Below are 17274 nucleotides of genomic sequence, written 5' to 3'. Positions count from 1 at the left end.
AGGGGCACAGGGGCATGGTGGGGGCGGGGTGGTCACCAGGGTGGAGGTGGTGAGGGCAGTGGGAGAGAAGCTGCAGAGGCAAGGGAAGCAGGAGGCCAGGCTATGCCCACTCTGTGCCAGACCTGTGAGTCATGCAGGGCTTTCCCAGCCGGGGCCTGGCTGGTTGTGCCAGTGAACATGGAGCTCAGCAGCCAGGGATTGCAGGGCCCACTCTTCAAGGGAAGAAACTGAGGCTCAGAGAAGGGGCAGCGCAGCCTGCTGGAGGTCATCAGCGTGGCAGCTGCTAGCCAAGGCTTCTGGCTCTAAGCAGGGGCATCGGCCCTCAGCTGCTGGGAGCCCCAGGAGGGGTCTTGGAAATCCACTCATCCAGCCTTCCCTTTTCCAAGAAAGCAGAAGGCAGTGTGACATGAGGGCAGGCTGCTTACCCCCTGGCCCTTTTGGCTGCCTATTAGGGGCCTGGGGACCCCTCACTAGCAGCTAGAGGCCTCAAGAGATAATGCACAGGCTAGGAAAGGCCTTGTAAACTGTAGAGGGGTGCACGGCCTCTGTCGCTGCTGGTGGCAGTGTGGGCAGCTGTTCTCTCCCCGGGCCCGGGTGCTCACCACCTGGGCTGATGGGTATGCATCCGGAGCGAGGCCTTCCGGGGCTGGGCTGGCTCAGACCTCCGTACGCTGGAGCCCACAGCTGGAGATGCGGCCAGAGGTGTCTCAGAACTGCCCTCTGCAGGGGCCTGTGCTCCAGCTGGCCGCCCTGGAGGCGCTGGTGGAGCTGGAAGAAGGGTAGGCGCCTGGGCTCTGGGGACACTCTCACCATTGCCCTATGGGACCTGCCCTGTCTCTCTGGTATGTCCCGGGCACCAGAGACCCGAGCTTTGAGGAGACCTTGGGAGTGTCTGTGTGCAATGAAGGAAGACATGCAGCGATGGTGTGCCTAGTAGTGAACAACAGTGGTATAAAGACTGAGCCAGCCTGCCTGTCCCTGATCCTTGGTACCACCTCTTTATGGCTAGGTGACCTTGGGCACCAAGGTACTTAGCTTCTCTGTGCCCCAGTTTCCCCCTCTGGAAAATGGGGATGGTGAAAGTCCATAGCCCATAGGATTGGCAGGAGAAGTTGACGAGTAAAATCCAGAGCAGAGCATGGCACATATGAAGTGCTCAAGAAATGTCAGCTGTGGAGGGGGGCTATGGCACAGTGTTGTGCATCTAAATGGGTGTGTGCAGACCTGTGAGAGGGATGGTGAGGTGGGTGGGTGTGATGGTGCTGCATGCACACGACTCCTGACAGTTGTGTGTGTCTGTGTCTGGGTGCGTGTGAGCTGGAGATCTGAGCGTCCTGCGGGCCCCTGTGGGGGTGGGGGGTGCTGTGGTACGCGGACGCTCTGGCACTCGGGTGTGATATGTACATGTTGTCGCTGGGTGTGTTTGTGGTGATGTCCACTCCAGGTATGTTAGGTCATGCATGCCCTGGAGAGCGTGTATGTGGGGGAATGTGCGCACGTGCAGGGCCAGCTAAGCACCTGTGCCTTGGGGGAAGATGTGTGTGTGTGTGTGTGTGTGTGTGTGTTTGGGGGGACGGGAATCTATAGCTCTCACAATCCAATTTGGAGGTCTAGAGTCTAGCAACAAATCTTTATTGCGCCCTACTGTGTGTAGACGGGTTGGGAAGCGCTGTGGGAAGGGGCGGTCCTGGGGTGTGTGTGTGGAGCGGTACCCTTAGGGGGGCGGGGCCCCATAGTCCGGGTAGGGGGGCAAGCAGGGGTAGAGCCGGGTTGGGTTATCCGGTGGCGATGAGGAGTGGTGGGGGAGGGCAGGGGGAGGGGGCGGAGCCGGCGGGGGGGGGGATGGGCGAGGTTTGGGGGCGCGGGGAGGGGCGATGTCTCCTCCGCCGGCTCCGGAGGGAGGGGAGAGGGCGGAGGGAGGGGAGGGAGGGAGAGAGGGAGGGAGAGAGAGAGACAGGGTGAGGGAGAGACAGTGAGAGCGAGAGAGCGAGAAGGGAGGCAGAGGAGGCGCGGAGCGGGCGGCGGCGGCGGCGGCCTGAGGAAGAGGAGGAGGAAGAGCAGGCGGAGACGCCGCGCCCGGAGCCGGCCGGACCGAGCCGGGGGCGGGCTAGCCCGGAGGGGCGCGGCGGCCGCGGCAGAAGGGGGGGCGCTCTGCGGATGGCCAGGCCCGGCCCGCGGGGGGGGTGAGGTCCTCGGCCCCCCCGCCCTCCCCCCCCGGCCCCCGCTCGCCCCCTCCCCGGCCCGCTCGCCCTCCGGGGCGGTGGGGCATGGCCTGAGGGTCCCCCGTCTCCGGGGGGGTGGGGGGTGGGGGGAGGGGGGAGGGGCCGCGGGCGCCGCCGACCGGGACTCAGCAGCCCCGCCAGGCAGGTAAGGGGGCCGAAAACCCAGGGTTTTGGGGGAGCTGCGGGGCCGGGGCCGCGGGAGGGGGTTGGGGGCGCCCCGGACGTCCTTGGCCGCGCGCCGGGCTCCGGGCCCGGGTGTGCGGTGGGGGGTGGGGGTGAGGAGGGGAGCGTTGCCCCGGGCGACGCCAAATTGGGTTACGCCCTGGTCCCCCGTGCCCCGTCCCAGATAGCAGACTTGAGGGGAGGATGCGCCCCCCATCCCCCGCCAGTAAGGCCCCCAGCCCGAACCCGGTTCCCCGCGCACCCAGGCCAAGGGCTCGGTCGCTGTACCCACCTCCTGGCCCAGCCCGGCCACTCCCCCGCCTCGCGCACCCCGGCTTACCAGGGCCCGTAGACCCCTATTGCAGCCCCACTGCGCGAGGCCCCTCCCCCAGGTCACCCTGGTTCCCTGCCCCTCCGTCGGGGGTCTGGGCCTTGGCCTCCTCCGCCCCCTTCGACCCCCTCTAGCTCCTGCTTCTCCTTCTAGGCTCCTCCAATCCCCTCCCACCCCCTTCACAAGCTCCCCTCATCCCCACCCGTCTCCTCTCGCTTCTCCACCGGCCGGCGCGCCCCCTCGGCTCCCGCCTCCGAGTCCCGCTCCCGGGTGCCCCCGCCCCCTCTCCCCGGCCCGGGGCTCTCCCCCACCAGTTTCTCGGCCCCAGCCCCGGCTCCTCTCCCCGCCTTTCCCCGCCTCTCTCCGCCTCCATTCATTCTCCCGGGCCCCGCTCTCGGCCACACCAGCCGCCCCCTGTCCCCCCACAGCCTCCCAGGGCACCCCCTCTCTCCCCTTCTCCACCCCCCCACCCCCCCCGCCGATTCCTCAGCCCGTCTCAGTACCAGCTGCGTGCCAGCTATTCTTAGCCGCGGAGCGTTTGATTCATGCCGCCCCGGCGGAGTGTGCCCGCTCCCTCCCTCGGGCCTGAGGGGGAGGGGCCGGAGCTGGTCTGGGGGGTTGGGGGCAGCCGCACGCGCGGGGGAGCCCGGGCCAGCTTTGCTTTCATCCCCCGGGCCACCCCATTAGTGCCCGGGTGAGGCTGGGGTCAGCCAGGGTCAGCCGAGGGGGAGTGGCAGCGGGCTGCGGTCCGGAGGTGGGATGTGGAGTCCTGCGGGTAGGAGGCCAGGGGGCCTCCGCAAGGGCAAGGTGGGGCAGCTCTGCTGGGTACCTGGAGGGGGGAGGGGGCTTCTCAGCCTGGCCACGCATGGGGGAGGGGTTGGCCAGCTCCTGGTTAAGCTGCTCGCTCACCCACAGCTCTTGGAACTGTCCTCCCTGCACACTCATTTTGTCTTCCCTCCCCAACCCCCCCAGCCCATCCCCACTCCCCCAAAGTCAGCAGTACCCTCCACTGCTTCCCATCTCCATGGCAACGGTGCAGGAGCTGGGCCTGGTGTGGGGGGGAGGGACCAGACCAGACATTCTGGTTTCCGGTGCTGGGGTGGGAGACTGGGAGAAGAAGAGGGAGGCGGACCCCATTTGGGACCCAGGCTTATAAGGCCACCTTGGGAGACAATATTGGGGATGTGAGATGACCTCCCACCCCAGTCCCCCAGACCATCACCCCACTCTTAGCCACCCTCCCAGCCCCCCAGTCTCCCTCAGAGCGCATCGGCCAGTACCAGGCAATGCCACTCCCCTGTCCTGTAGTGCCAGGTTATCCACAGCCACCCCACACTGACCCAGGCCACCCCACTACCAGCACCAGCCGGCCCACCCAGGCCAGTGTCCCCACCCGCCCACACCCTTCTCAGCATGCCCCCAACAGCCTGCAGAGGCCGCGTCTTGTGGTTCCCTCGGGGACGCCCCATGCATGATAGTTTGCCCCGTGACACCTGCATCTGAGTGTCCCCGCTCCCCTGGGACACTGATTCCCAGCAGTCCTCTGCACACGTTGTCAGCCACACTTGAGTGCCGTCACCAGCTCCACCGCTCCCCACTCCCGGGCACCGCTCCCGGGCACCACGCGGCCTCCCACTTCTGCCGCCCCAGACTCACAGCACCTCTGTCTCCCCATTACTACGTCCCAGCCTCGCCCGACCAGCTATCCAGGAGGAGGACGAGAGGGCCTCGGGTGAGGGGCCAGGCTGGGGCCAGGAGGGCAGGATGCCGGGGGGTCATCCACCTGTCTGTCCTCAGCTAATTTTAGCTGCATTTTCCGTGACCTGCCAAAGTGGGCCAGTAGCTCCCGCGGTGATTCTGCGGTTTCTGGGACACTGCCATGCTGGGTCAGCGGCAAAGTGGGGCGCAGGAGGGGTGGGGGGCTGCGAGCAGGGCCAAGGGCAGGGAAGGAGACGCGCTGGAAGCATGGCAGGGATGGGCGTGTGTGAGCAGAGGCGGCAGGAGTATCTGGGGGTGTGTCCAGCCTCCTTCCTGCCAGCCTGGGGCATGTGGGGTGGCAGCCCTCGGCCGCTCATCCACAAGGCTGCCTGCCACCTCCGAAGAGTGCGGGCTCCTCATCTGACAGCCGCCCTTGGCCCCCCAGCAGCCGCCTGTGATGCTGCTGTCCCCTGTCGCCCCGTGGCCCCACGATGACCCACAGCCCCGCGTCAAGCGAGGACGAGGAACGCCACAGTGCCAGCGAGTGTCCCGAGGGGGGCTCAGAGTCCGACAGCTCCCCAGACGGGCCCAGCAGAGGCCCCCGGGGGACCCGGGGCCAGGGCAGCGGAGCACCTGGTAGTCTGGCCTCCACCCGAGGCCTCCAGGGCCGCTCCATGTCTGTCCCGGACGACGCCCACTTCAGCATGATGGTCTTCAGGATTGGCATCCCGGACCTGCACCAGACAGTGAGTGACTGACGGCCCGCTGACCAGTGGGGGACAGGGACCCCAACCCGCAGGAGGAGGCTTCTGGTGCTGGGCGTCCGCCCCCTTTGGGCCCCATTTTCAGACCCCCACATGCTTCCCCCAGGCCCCCTTCTATCCCCAGAATCACCCCCCCCCACCTTTCCAAACCACCTCAGGCTCCTCCCTGTCACCTCCCCAACCAGAAATGTCTGCGGTTCAACCCTGATGCCACCATCTGGACAGCCAAGCAGCAGGTGCTCTGCGCCCTGAGCGAGAGCCTGCAGGACGTGCTCAACTACGGTCTGTTCCAGCCGGCCACCTCAGGCCGCGATGCCAACTTTCTGGAGGAGGAACGGCTACTTCGGGAGTACCCCCAGTCTTTTGAGAAGGGGGTGCCCTACCTGGAGGTGAGGCCCACAGCCTGCCCAGCTTGGTCACAGAGGAGAGAAGGCTTGCCCCATTTTTCTCCCAGTCATGCCCTTGCAAGGGAAAACCCAGTGGGCTCCTCCAGATCCCCTCAGGATTAGAGTCAGAGAGGCCTGAGTTCAAAGGACAGCGTGTTCTGCCTCTGACCAACAGAGTGGCCTTGGGCAAGTCACTTCCCTGCCCCAAGCTTCTCCTTGCCTTTCAAAGTGGGAAAGGATTCACAATTACAGTAGGTGTTCTAGAACATTCTGTGCGGGGTCCAGACTCCTACTCCTCCACATCAGGGGTTGCAGTCCATATACTCCGCAGCAGCCCCGCACTCCTCTGCCACCCAGCCAAGGCTCCAGGGCTGTTTCCACCTTGACCCTGAGATGACCCCCCCCCCCCACTGGCTCAAAAGGAGTCCAGCCTCCTCCCCAGGCCCCTGATTCCAAGTCTCTGTGTCTCTCCCCTCATACACCCCTGGCCACAGTTCCGATACAAGACCCGGGTTTACAAACAGACCAACCTGGATGAGAAGCAGCTGGCCAAATTGCACACGAAGGTGAGAGAACCCTGCTGGCGCTTACCCCCCAGCATCCTCCCCACAGAGACCCGGAGCCCTCCCCACCACCACTTTCCCACTTCCTCTCCCACCTCTTCCCCACAGCAGCCCTCCACGTTCCCCAGCCCCTTCTGTTCCTCTGCCAGGGTCCCCCACTCACTTGAGATGCTATGTTGCATTTGGGACAACCCCAAATGCCACCCCCTTCTCTCCATCATAGCCCTTCCTCGTTCCCCCCTCCCTCTGCCCCTCATGGCTCTGCCCAGGCCCACACCATTTCCCCCTGGCTCTCACTTTCTTCTTCCTTGGGCTCTCCCATCTCATCTCTGGGTCCCCCATATCCACGCAGGGGCCCTGCCTCCCCCCACTTGGCCTGGACTCTGACACACAGTGTCCTCTGCCTCAGGGCTGTTTTGTAGACACCCTGCAGTTCCCCCAATCCCATAGCCTAAACCTCTCCTAGGATGTCTCCCACCCCTGGCCACATAGAGCCATGTTGCCCTCCCAGCCTCCGACCATATGTCCCCTGTGTCTCCCCTGGTCCCCTAAGATCTGGGAGGAAGCCAGGGGGCTGCTTTAGCCAGAGGTGAAGAGAAAGATTCCTGACACTTGGGGAAAAAGTCCCTGGCCTCTCCTCATCCCCCACCCTGACCGCACCATGCATTCGTGTCTGTCCTCCCCCAAATATTCCATCCCTCCAGACCTGCGCCATCCACTCCGGGAGCCACCGGCCACATACGGCTCCCAAGCACTTCTGGTGTGGCAGGTCCAAACTGAGACTCGCTGTGAGTGTGAAATGCACACCGGATTTCGAAGACTCAGTATCCCAAAAGAGTAAACTTTCTCATTGATAAATTTCCTATGGATTACCTGTTGATACGGTAATATTGTGGATATATTAGGTTAAAAAGATAGGTCACTAAGATGAATTTCGGTACAATCAACTGTGCCCCTTCCTTTTTTTTTTTTTTAAAGGTGGCTACTAGAGACTTTTCAATGCCACACGCGGCTCGCTGTGTATTTCCACTGGACAGCGCTGCTCAAGACCCCAGCTTTTCTCCCTTGCTCCCTGACTGGCCTGTCTTCTCTCTCTTGTCCATGGCTCAGACGGGGTTGAAGAAGTTCCTGGAGTACGTGCAGCTCGGGACGTCCGACAAGGTGGCACGGCTGCTGGACAAGGGGCTGGACCCCAATTATCATGACTCGGATTCAGGAGGTAGGGAGGGAACCGGGGGCTTTGGAAGAGGTGGGGGGAGCCAAGAACGAGGCATAAGGGCTGCATGTGACTGGCCTTTCCTGCCCCTTAGAGACCCCCCTGACTCTGGCTGCCCAGACGGAAGGCTCTGTAGAGGTGATTCGAACCCTGTGCCTGGGAGGGGCCCACATCGACTTCCGGGCCCGGGATGGCATGACAGCGCTGCACAAAGCTGCGTGTGCCCGTCACTGCCTCGCTCTCACGGTGAGGTGCCAGACCCCCGGGACCCTCCCCCAGATTGCAGTGGTCCCCTAACAGCAGGCTGAACTGCAGCGAGTTGCCCCAGACCCACCCTCCACCTCCCCTTCATCTCCCTTGACCCCACAAGCCATCTGGTCTCCCCTTTGCCTCTCATCTCGCCTCCTGGAGGTCCCCTCCCACATCCCCATGGGGATGCCACTTCTGCTCTTCCCTCAGACTCCTCTCCCTTTCCCGTTTGTTCTTTCTCAAGCCTCAGTTCTTTAGATTTGTTAAAAATAGTCTCTCTTCGTGTCCCAAATACAAAGCCCCTTTCCATAGCCTGACAAACACGCAGACCCCATGCTCACTCCTCCAAGGGGATCCGAGACCCTCTGCTGATCCCCAGATGCACCCGCACTACAGAGGATGGTCACACAGAGCTTTCCCCAGGGAGATCCTAATACCTATACTCTCCTGCTACCCAGACGTTCTGGTTCCCTCTGACCCAGCTCACCACCAACCCGGCCTCTGTCTCCCTCAAGTGTAGACCCTCCCTCCTCTGTTCCTGAAAGTACACAGTGAGCAACCTGCTGTGCCCCCAGATACAGACCCTCCTTGGCACACGCATACCCTGCAGACGCAGCCCCTCCCCCTGCTTCATAACTAAAATGCACTTTCCCAGATAGACAAACCCGTATCCCCGCAAAATACACACATGGAGTCGGCTTATGTGGTCTTATTTTAAAAATCCTCTTCCTCTCCCCCCACCCCAATGGCGCTTGATCCCTCTTCATACACAGGTCAGAATAGACTGCCCCCAAAGATATGTAGCTGTTGATAAACACCCAGCTCACAGATGCTCCAGCTTAATGGACCCTCCCTTCCCTTTTCCAGCTGCCCCGAAGACCCTAAATGCAGTCAGACGCCAGCCACAAAGATCTGCTTAGGCGCTTGGAATTGACAAACCCTCTAGATGTACCCCCAGTCTGCTCCCTTCCGCCAGGCAGATCTGCTCTCACCCCCACCCCCGGCCTCCAGACCTACTCTGTCCAATCCTCTAGCCACTAGCCACATGGGGCTGTTTAGACTTAAGTTAATTAAAGTGAACTAAGACGAACATTTCTGTTCCTCAGGCTCACTAGCACATTCTAGCGCTCAAGAGCCCACATGTGGCTGCCGTGTTGGATGGGGAGGTTGCAGGCTGTTTTTGTCACTGCAAACATTCTGGTGGACAGCGCTGCCGCAGGCTGTCCTCACACGGCTGGGGCTGACAGTCCTCTAATGATGCTCAGCTCCACCAGCCTCTGTGCCCAGAGCTGTTCCTGGACGCCCCCTGCCCCCCTGCCCCCCAGCCCCCAGCCTCAGTGAGGCTGACCCACTCACTTTGGTCCGAGCTAGCCCTTTTCCCAGGTCTCCTTCTGCGTCCCATCCTTGGGATCCCGTCCCAACCACACCTCCTGCTTGGCCAGGGGTCCTCCCGCGTCCAGACTCTGTTCTCATGTGGTCCCACATGACCGTCCTGCTGCTCGGATGAGGCGCTGAGGCACCAGGCTCCTTCAGTGGCTCATCCAAAGTCAGCCATGGGTGGAAGGGCCAGGCTCAAGGTCACACAAGGGCATCGTGGCAGAACCCACAACAGCCTTGGCCAGTGTGGGTCACCCGAGACTCCCTGCCCCACTGGTCCTTCAGGTTGAGCCAGAACTAGTGGGACTGTCTTTTGTCTCCCTCCTCAGGCACTCCTGGACCTTGGGGGCTCCCCCAACTACAAGGACCGCCGAGGCCTGACCCCTCTGTTCCATACGGCGATGGTGGGGGGCGACCCCCGCTGCTGTGAGCTCCTCCTGTACAACAGGGCCCAGCTGGGCATAGCTGATGAGAATGGCTGGCAGGAGATTCACCAGGTGCTCCGGACTCGGCCAGGAGGGATTGGGGGGGGTGTGGAGCGGGGCGGGGGGGTGCCTAGGCCCTGATCAGAGCAAGGATCGGAGACCCTGGTGCAAAGAGCTGGCGATCCAGATGCTGAGGTCCTCATAGAGTATGGAGGCTGGAGGAGCATGGTCTCCAAAGAGAAAAAGATGGGAGGAGGCAACACCAGGACCCTAAGGGGGCATGGACCGGGGACTGGACATCTGGATCCCTGAGTTGGGTGGGGATGGTCTCTTGAGCCTCTCGAGGGGCCAAGCCAGGCACCTGGGTCTTGCAATGACCCAGGAAACTGACAGTCTGGGCCCCTGGGCAGGAATGGAGGCTGAAAGGAGAGGGAGAGGGAGATGCAGGGTTTCCTGGCCTCAGGCAATAGATACATGCCGTGGTTGGGAGAGTCTGATGTGGCCTCCTGGCTTCCCTGTCCCCTGCCCCCCAGGCCTGCCAGCGGGGTCACTCTCAGCACCTGGAACACCTGCTCTTCTACGGGGCTGAGCCCGGAGCCCAGAACGCCTCGGGGAACACGGCCTTGCACATCTGCGCCCTCTACAATAAGGTCTGCTCTGGCAGTGCAGGCCCGGGTCCTCCTCCTGCCCCCGGCCTCCCAGCCTCCCTGCGCGTCCTCTGTTCCATCACTGTTTCATTCATTCGTCCATTCATTTATTCGTTCATTTGTTCATTTCATTCATTCATCCGTCTCCTTCATTCATTCAACAGATATTTACTGAGCACCTTCCCCATGCTGAGGACCAGGCAGTGAGCGAGACAGACAGCCCCTCTGCCAGGCATGCCTTCCCATTACAGTCCAGAGTCGTGGGGGCCGGAATCTGGGCTTGGCCTTGGGGTTGGGGTGGAGATGGGTCTCCTGTGCCAAGATGAGCAGGAGTCAGCTGAGTAGGAACGAGAGAAAGGGTGTTCTAGGCAGTGGGCACAGCCCAGTTCAACAAATCAGAGGGCAGAGAGCACATCAGGACCGTTGCCGGAAGGGAAAGTTGCTCCCCGGGCCCCCTTTCCTGTGTGTCTCCATTCAGCTGTCCGTGGAGCACCTGCAGTGCGTTTGAGGGGTGCTGCAGGGGACAGAGGAAAGGCCAAACCCCAGCCCGGAAGGGGACAAGAGTATATTGCAAGTTGTAGCAATTCGGGGCTGGGTGGACAGCCCCCACCTCGGGAGTCGTGAAGGTGAGAGGTAAAAAGCCGGCAGGGAGCCTCACAAACCAGCCAGTGTGGCTCTCAGCCTACTGACCCCAGCCCCAGGCAGATCCTGCGCAAGTCAGCCCCTCAGTCTCCTTCCTTGTTTTCCAGGGCTTCCTGCCCTTGGAGGGGTGCCTCAGGGACTCCGCAGAGCAGGGCTTGGCAAGCTGGTGCTGGTCTGCCAACCTCCTCTCCCCTTCCTCCAGGAAGTCTTCCAAGACAGCCCCAGCCCCTTCTGCTTCATCAGAACTTGCAGTGCCGGAGACGTGGCAGGTAGCCACGTGTTGCCTTGTGGCAGCGAGCAGTCTGCTCTGCCGAGGGAGAACTCAGTGTTTGTCAGACCCAACCAACGCGGTGCTGTCACTTCCCCTCCCCGGTGTTTCTGTCTCTCCTGCTCCCTGACGCAGGCCTCGTGCCCAGATTCCCCCGCTCCACGGCCTCTGCGCATGCCTGTGGGCAGACCACAGCCCCCCAGACAAGCCCTTTGCCCTCTCCCAGGCTCTGTCCTCTCCCCGTGGTGGGGATGACGTCAGCTGATCGAAGGGGAGGAAAGACCATGTATGTTAAGCACTCGTCCCCAGAAGGCAGCCTTGTTAGTCAGGACCTGGAAACCGTATTGTGAATTTCAACAGGGAAAACTTAGTATACAGAATTAGAGTGTGGGAGCAATTACTCTTAGTCGGATGACCCAGTCGTTTCCCCTCCTTGAGCTTCTCCTTTCTCCTCCGTGCAATGGGTCAGTAACACCTACAGCGCGAAGGATCAAGTGGGTGGATGTTTTGCTTTTGCTCTTGGCATGGTGCTTAGCAAGTAGATGCTTGACAGATATAGTTCATTTTGTACTTCTCCCTTCCTTGTTTTTCCTCTCAGACCTTAAGCTTCCCAAGGGCCAGAGCTGGGTCTGACAGATTTCCCAGCTTTCTCCTCCTCTGGCCTCCTGACATGCCCGTCTCTCCCCTGCTGGTGAAGGTCAGGTCCATGTTTATTGGCTCTGGGAGCTCCTCAAGGGTGAGGGCTCAGTCCGATCAGTTACTCTGTCCCAAGGCCGCAGGACGTAGTAGGCCTCGGTGCATCTTTGTTGAATGAGTGAGTAGACAGATGAATTATAAATCAGCTACCTTGAATTTGCCCCAAGACTACACAGAGCCCCCCTCAGAATATTCATCAGGTGTTTGCTCTGCGATAGACTGAATGACTCAGTGAATGAATGAATGGCTTGAACAAATGAATTTTGAGTGACTCGGCTCCGTATCCTTCATCCTCATACTTCCCCGTGCATGTTTCGTGGGCACCTACCGATGTGAGATGAATCAGACTCAGCATGGGGCCTGTCCTGCGGAGTTGGGGGGGGAGTTCACATCTGGCGAAGAGGCAGATGTGTAACGAGGAATTGCAATGCCGTGAGATCAGTGTTGGGCACCAGTAAATCGAGGTTCTCGAGGTGTAGGGTGTATTGCTGGTTGGGCCCGTGGAGATGGTCTGGCCCTGGGCTAGGCAAGGTGGTGGTGGAGGCGGGCAGACACACACAAACACACACACGGCAGCTAACAGTCTCATTGGGGGTCAGCATGGACACACTTGGACACACACTCTCTCACACACTCACAAAAGCACCCAGAAAACTAACTGAGCTTACTTTGCTGTCCAGTGACTGAATTGGGTAACCTGAGCTGTGCGCCCACAAGACATAGATGAGCCCTAGGCTTCGGAGGCCACGTTTGAGTCCTACCTAGCTGCTCCACTCACCAGCTGTGTGACTTTGGGCACAGATTTGCCCTCTCTGAGCCTGTCCTATAGAATGGGACCATGCAAGCATCCTTGGCATGCTTGTTACACGGAGAGGGTGAGACCAAGGAGGTGCTTTGTGAATGCTGGTTGAATTGCATCAATGGGGAGCTGGAGAGGGGAGTCGAGCCGGGGGCCAAGACAAAGGATGGAAGACTTCAGCAACTGTTTATTGAACAGCTTCTGTGGCCCAGGCGCTATTCCAGGTGCTGGGTGCTGCAAAATCATGCCCTATATGAAACTCACGATGTAGTGGGGGAGAGATGCTAACGAGACAAGTAAAAGAGAAATGTCATTTGACGGAGATAGCGTTATGAAGAAAATGAGCTAATACTGGCTTAGAAGAATGCCTGGCATATAGTGGCCATCATATAAATAAAAATAAAACAGGGAACAGGATAGGGAGCTATTTTGACGAGGTGGCCAGAGAAACCCTCTCCAAAGAGGTGGCGTTTGAGCAAAAACCTGAATGAAGCGAGAAAGTGAGCCATGTGGAAATCTAGGGGCAGAGAATTAATTCCAAGGAGAGGGAGCAGCGGGTGCAAAGGCCCTGGGGCAGGAGCATGCCTGTCAGAGGAAGAAGGAGGCCAGTGTGGCTGGAGTATAGGGAGTGAAGAAAGGCAGCAGAAGATGAAGTTGATGAGGCTGGGGGTAGGAGGGTAGGCAGACCAGGTGGAGGTAGAGCCTCTAGGCCATGGCAAGGCCACTGGGTTTGATCCAAACAGTGAGAGGGAGTGACGTGGTTGACATTAGGAAGGCACAGATCTGGATGCGAACAGCATTCCTACCGCCCACTGCCCAACCCTGGCCCCCACTGCCTCCCTTCCTTCTGGGTCTAGCAGAGTGCGTGATAAGAGCAAAGACTCTGGAGTCCGACAGACCTTGGTTCAAATCCAACCGCTGATAGTCACCAGCCGCATGACCTGGGGCTCCTTGTGATGTCTTAGCTTCCTCGCCTGTAAAATGGGGATAGTAATTTCCATCTCGTGGGTTGTTGGACAATACAGTGAGCTTCCGCCTCTAAAGTGCTGAGCCCCTGACATGCAACATGGGAAGCCCTCCGTGAAGCTTGGATTAGTGGCTCTCCACTGGAGCACCCCTGGCCCCCAGGGGACATTTAGCAGTGTGTGCAGACATTCTTGGTTTTCACAACTGGGGAGAGGAGTGCTACCGGCATCTAGTGGTAGAGCCCAGGGATGCTGCTAAGCATCCTTACGGCACACAGGACAGCCGCCACTACAAAGATTGATCCGGCCCCAGATGTCAGCAGTGCTGAGGTCAAGAAAGCCTGCTTCTGCTGAGCACCATCCAATAGACTATAACACGGGTCATGCGTGTAATTTTAAGCGTCTCAGGAGCTGCGTTAAAAAAAAAAAAGTAAATAGGTGACGTTAATTTTTGTAGCATATTTTATCAGCCCATGGTTTCCAAAAATATTATCATGTCAACATGCAAGCGATATAACAATTATTAGAGATACTTCGTTGTTTTTTTTTTTTTTTTTCATGCTAAGTTCTTGAAATCTGGTGTGTATTTTACACGTACAGCTCATCTCAGTTCGGACCGGACACATTTAAAGGGCTCTTGAGCCACATGTGGTAAGTGGCTGCTGTCTTGGGTGAGGCAGGTTTAGATCAGGTTGTTCCGGAAGTTCTTAGCCCAGTGCCTCTGTCTGCTCATGACCTTCACCGTTTTCTTTTGTTTCACCCTCTGCCACCGCCATCGCCTGCAGGAGACCTGCGCTCGGATCCTCCTCTATCGAGGAGCCAACAAGGATGTGAAGAATAACAATGGACAGACCCCCTTCCAGGTCTGGGGCTGTGAGGGCTGGTGGGGGGCCCAAAGAAGGCAGGGGGTGAGGAAGGTGGGACAGGCAGGGGTGCTGGTGGTCTGGGAGGGGAGGGAGGGGCGCAGTTGCTGGGGTGAAGGTTTGGGGGGCAGGGGCGGGGGGCAGCCGGCCAGGGACCTCACCGTGCTTCCCGCTCTCTCCCTCTGCGGCCTGGGCCACCCCACCTCCTTGTGTCCCCTCCCTCCAGGTGGCAGTGATCGCTGGGAATTTTGAATTGGGGGAGCTGATCCGAAACCACCGAGAACAGGATGTGGGTGAGCGAGTGGGAAGTACGGCTAAGGGGAGAACCTAGGGTATTGGGGGTGCATGGTGGGACTGGGGAGTCAGCGGACTGTGAGCATCTGGGTAGTAGTAGGGGGTGCGATTCCAGGCCCCCACTCTCTCTCACGTCTATCTTTCTTCCCTCGTGCCTCTCCCCGTCCTCCCTTGCGTGCATGCCCCCTCCACCTGCCTGTCTCCCCTGCCCCTTCTGCCCCCTGCCACTGTGCCCTCTCAGTGCCCTTCCAGGAGTCCCCCAAGTACGCAGCCCGGCGACGGGGACCCCCCGGCGTAGGGCTGACGGTGCCCCCGGCACTGCTTCGGGCCAACAGTGATACCAGCATGGCCCTGCCCGACTGGATGGTGTTTGCAGCCCCGGGGACCTCGTCCTCTGGGGCCCCTGGCCCTACCTCCGGGCCCCAGGGCCAGTCGCAGCCCTCGGCCCCCAGCACCAAGCTCAGCAGTGGGACCCTCCGAAGTGCCAGCAGCCCCCGGGGCGCCCGGGCCCGCTCCCCATCCCGTGGGAGGCACCCTGAAGAGGCCAAGAGGCAGCCCCGTGGACGGCCCAGGTAGGGGAAAGCTCAGCCCTGGTCCCGCAGACCCCAGCCCAACCAGATCCTATCCTCGGAGCCCCAGCTCCCCCCACCCAGGCTGGCGCCCCATCCACCCCAGTCCCTGGTCCCACCCTCAGGCCTCCAGATCTCTCTCCTGCTCCCTGAGGAAGGGAGGGCATTGTAAGCCACAGTCTTGCACCCACCCCCAAATGTGCCAGTTTAGCCAAGCACCTGCTCGATGCCAGGGGTCAGGGGTGGGGTGCCCAAAAGAAATGTTGGCTCCAGCCCCCGAAGACAGACTGACAGACAGGGCAAGGTGAGAAAAAGCCAAATGGGGTGGGGATGGGCGAGGGACTTGGGGAAGGGTTTCTGAGCTTGGAGATGAGACCACGGTGCGGGGCGGGGGGGTAGTGGAGGAGCCACTCAGGGTAGAGGGGAGGACGAGCAGGGGGCATTCTGGGGGTAAAGAGGCCAGGCTGGCTAGAGGAGGACGAGAAGGGGGACTGTGGCTGGCCAGTATGTCCTGAGGACACGGGAGAGCAAAAAATCATGGCAGGCCAGGCATGGCAGGCAGAGGAGTTGGACCTGCACCAGGAGGAAGCTGGGAGTCTCTGAAGGCTCGTGAGGGAGCTGAGAGATGACACAGTCAGAGCTCCGCTTCAGGAAGCTGAATCAGGCATAGCACGCAGGGCCGTGGGAGGGGCAGAGCCGGAAGCCAGGAGGCAGAGGAGGGGGCTGGGGGGCAGCAGTGGGCAGGCAGGGGGAGCCCCCAAATGCCCTCTTCCCCCCAGGACGCCAGAGCTGGGACACCCACTCAAGCCCCCTCCCCCACTCTGATGCTCCATCTCCCCCTACCCCATGGACCCCTGTTCTCCCAGAGGTGCCCCCTCCCTCCATTCTCCCTGCCTCTCACACCCTCTGTGTATGCAGCTCCAGTGGGACGCCCAGGGAAGGGCCGGCAGGGGGCACAGGGGGCTCAGGGGGCCCTGGGGGCTCCCTGGGCAGCCGCGGGAGGCGCAGGAAGCTCTACTCAGCAGTACCCGGACGCTCCTTCATGGCCGTGAAGTCCTACCAGGCCCAAGCCGAGGGGGAGATCTCCCTGAGCAAGGGGGAGAAGATCAAAGGTAACAGGGCAGGGCCGGGCCAGGCTGAGGGTCGGGCAGGGGAGCCAACCACTCAAGGAGAAGACAGTCAAGGACAAACAGTTCTCCGGGGCCTAGGCTGTCCGATGCACTCTGGGGACCCCAGGGAGCCCCTGGATGCCCCTCTGCCCCAGAGGAGCATGAAGCATAGCTGCCCAGATGCCACCCGTCGGGAGGAGGTGTTGAGGCAAAAGAAGGGAAATGAGCATTTGGGGGACCCCGACACCATGCCAGGCCCTGTGGGAGTGGTCCCCCTGCAGGATCGGCCTTTCACGGGGGTGTCAGGAGCCCCTCTGACAGTTGAAGGAACAGTCTCACAGGTCAAGTGACTTGCCCCAGTCCCCAGTGTGAGCCCACAGTCTTTCCTGCCACCTGGTGTGGAGCGTGGGGCCAAGCCACCTTGACCTCACCTCCTGCCCCTGCCAGGTGCTCTCATCTGAGGAACGGGGTGGGGGGCCCGCTTCACGGGGCTCTCATGAGACAGGTGTTGGAAGCCAGGACCATGCCAAGGGCTCCCTGAGCGGCGGCAGACGCTGCTGTTCCTGGAGTTTGCCTCTCTTTGGTTTTTCTGTCTTCTTCTGGAAAATGGTGCCAGTAGCCTTCACGTGCAGACTTCGCAGGGCTGTTGACGTGTGTTCTTGGATAGAATGAAGCTTGGAAACGGGAAGCAAGCAGACGTGGCAATTAATGCGAGGCGGGGGAGCAATTCTTTGCCGACTCTAGGCTGCAGGGGAGCTGAGTAGTGTAGAGCTGGAGGGCCAAGCTGCCTGGGTTCAAATCCTGGCTCTACCACTTCCTGGCTGGGCGCCCGCAGACAAGTGACTTTTCTCTGGGCCTCAGTTTCTTTACCTGTACAGTGGGACCCTGGTGAGAATTTAAAAAGTCAGTCACCTTAAAGCACCCAGGACCACACTGAGCACATAGCAAGCGCCAATGATCGTGATCCTCCGCGGGCCCCCATGACAGGAGCTTAGAGGGGAGAGAAAGAGACCCTGGCTGCCCGTGAAA

At 60.6% G+C, this 17274-nt stretch overlaps 1 protein-coding gene across 1 annotated transcript in view; it reads left to right on the top strand.

Annotated features, from left to right (window-relative positions):
• Positions 1-4904: 4904 nt before the first annotated feature.
• Positions 4905-17274, top strand: part of SHANK1 (SH3 and multiple ankyrin repeat domains 1) — a 41355-nt gene continuing 28985 nt past the window's right edge. Inside the window, exons 1-11 of the mRNA XM_034986965.1 lie at positions 4905-5159; positions 5363-5566; positions 6058-6129; positions 7237-7345; positions 7437-7588; positions 9298-9465; positions 9927-10043; positions 14196-14273; positions 14500-14566; positions 14809-15139; positions 16055-16248. Of these exons, the coding sequence (XP_034842856.1) occupies positions 4905-5159; positions 5363-5566; positions 6058-6129; positions 7237-7345; positions 7437-7588; positions 9298-9465; positions 9927-10043; positions 14196-14273; positions 14500-14566; positions 14809-15139; positions 16055-16248 (1747 nt within the window). The remainder of the gene's footprint in view (positions 5160-5362; positions 5567-6057; positions 6130-7236; positions 7346-7436; positions 7589-9297; positions 9466-9926; positions 10044-14195; positions 14274-14499; positions 14567-14808; positions 15140-16054; positions 16249-17274) is intronic.

Source organism: Mirounga leonina, unplaced genomic scaffold (assembly GCF_011800145.1).
Source record: "Mirounga leonina isolate KUSES-001 unplaced genomic scaffold, KU_Mleo_1.0 Mir_376, whole genome shotgun sequence".
Classification (NCBI taxonomy): Eukaryota; Metazoa; Chordata; class Mammalia; order Carnivora; family Phocidae; genus Mirounga; species Mirounga leonina.
The sequence above is the reverse complement of the archived record's forward strand: the minus strand, read 5'-3'. Positions and strand labels throughout refer to the sequence as shown.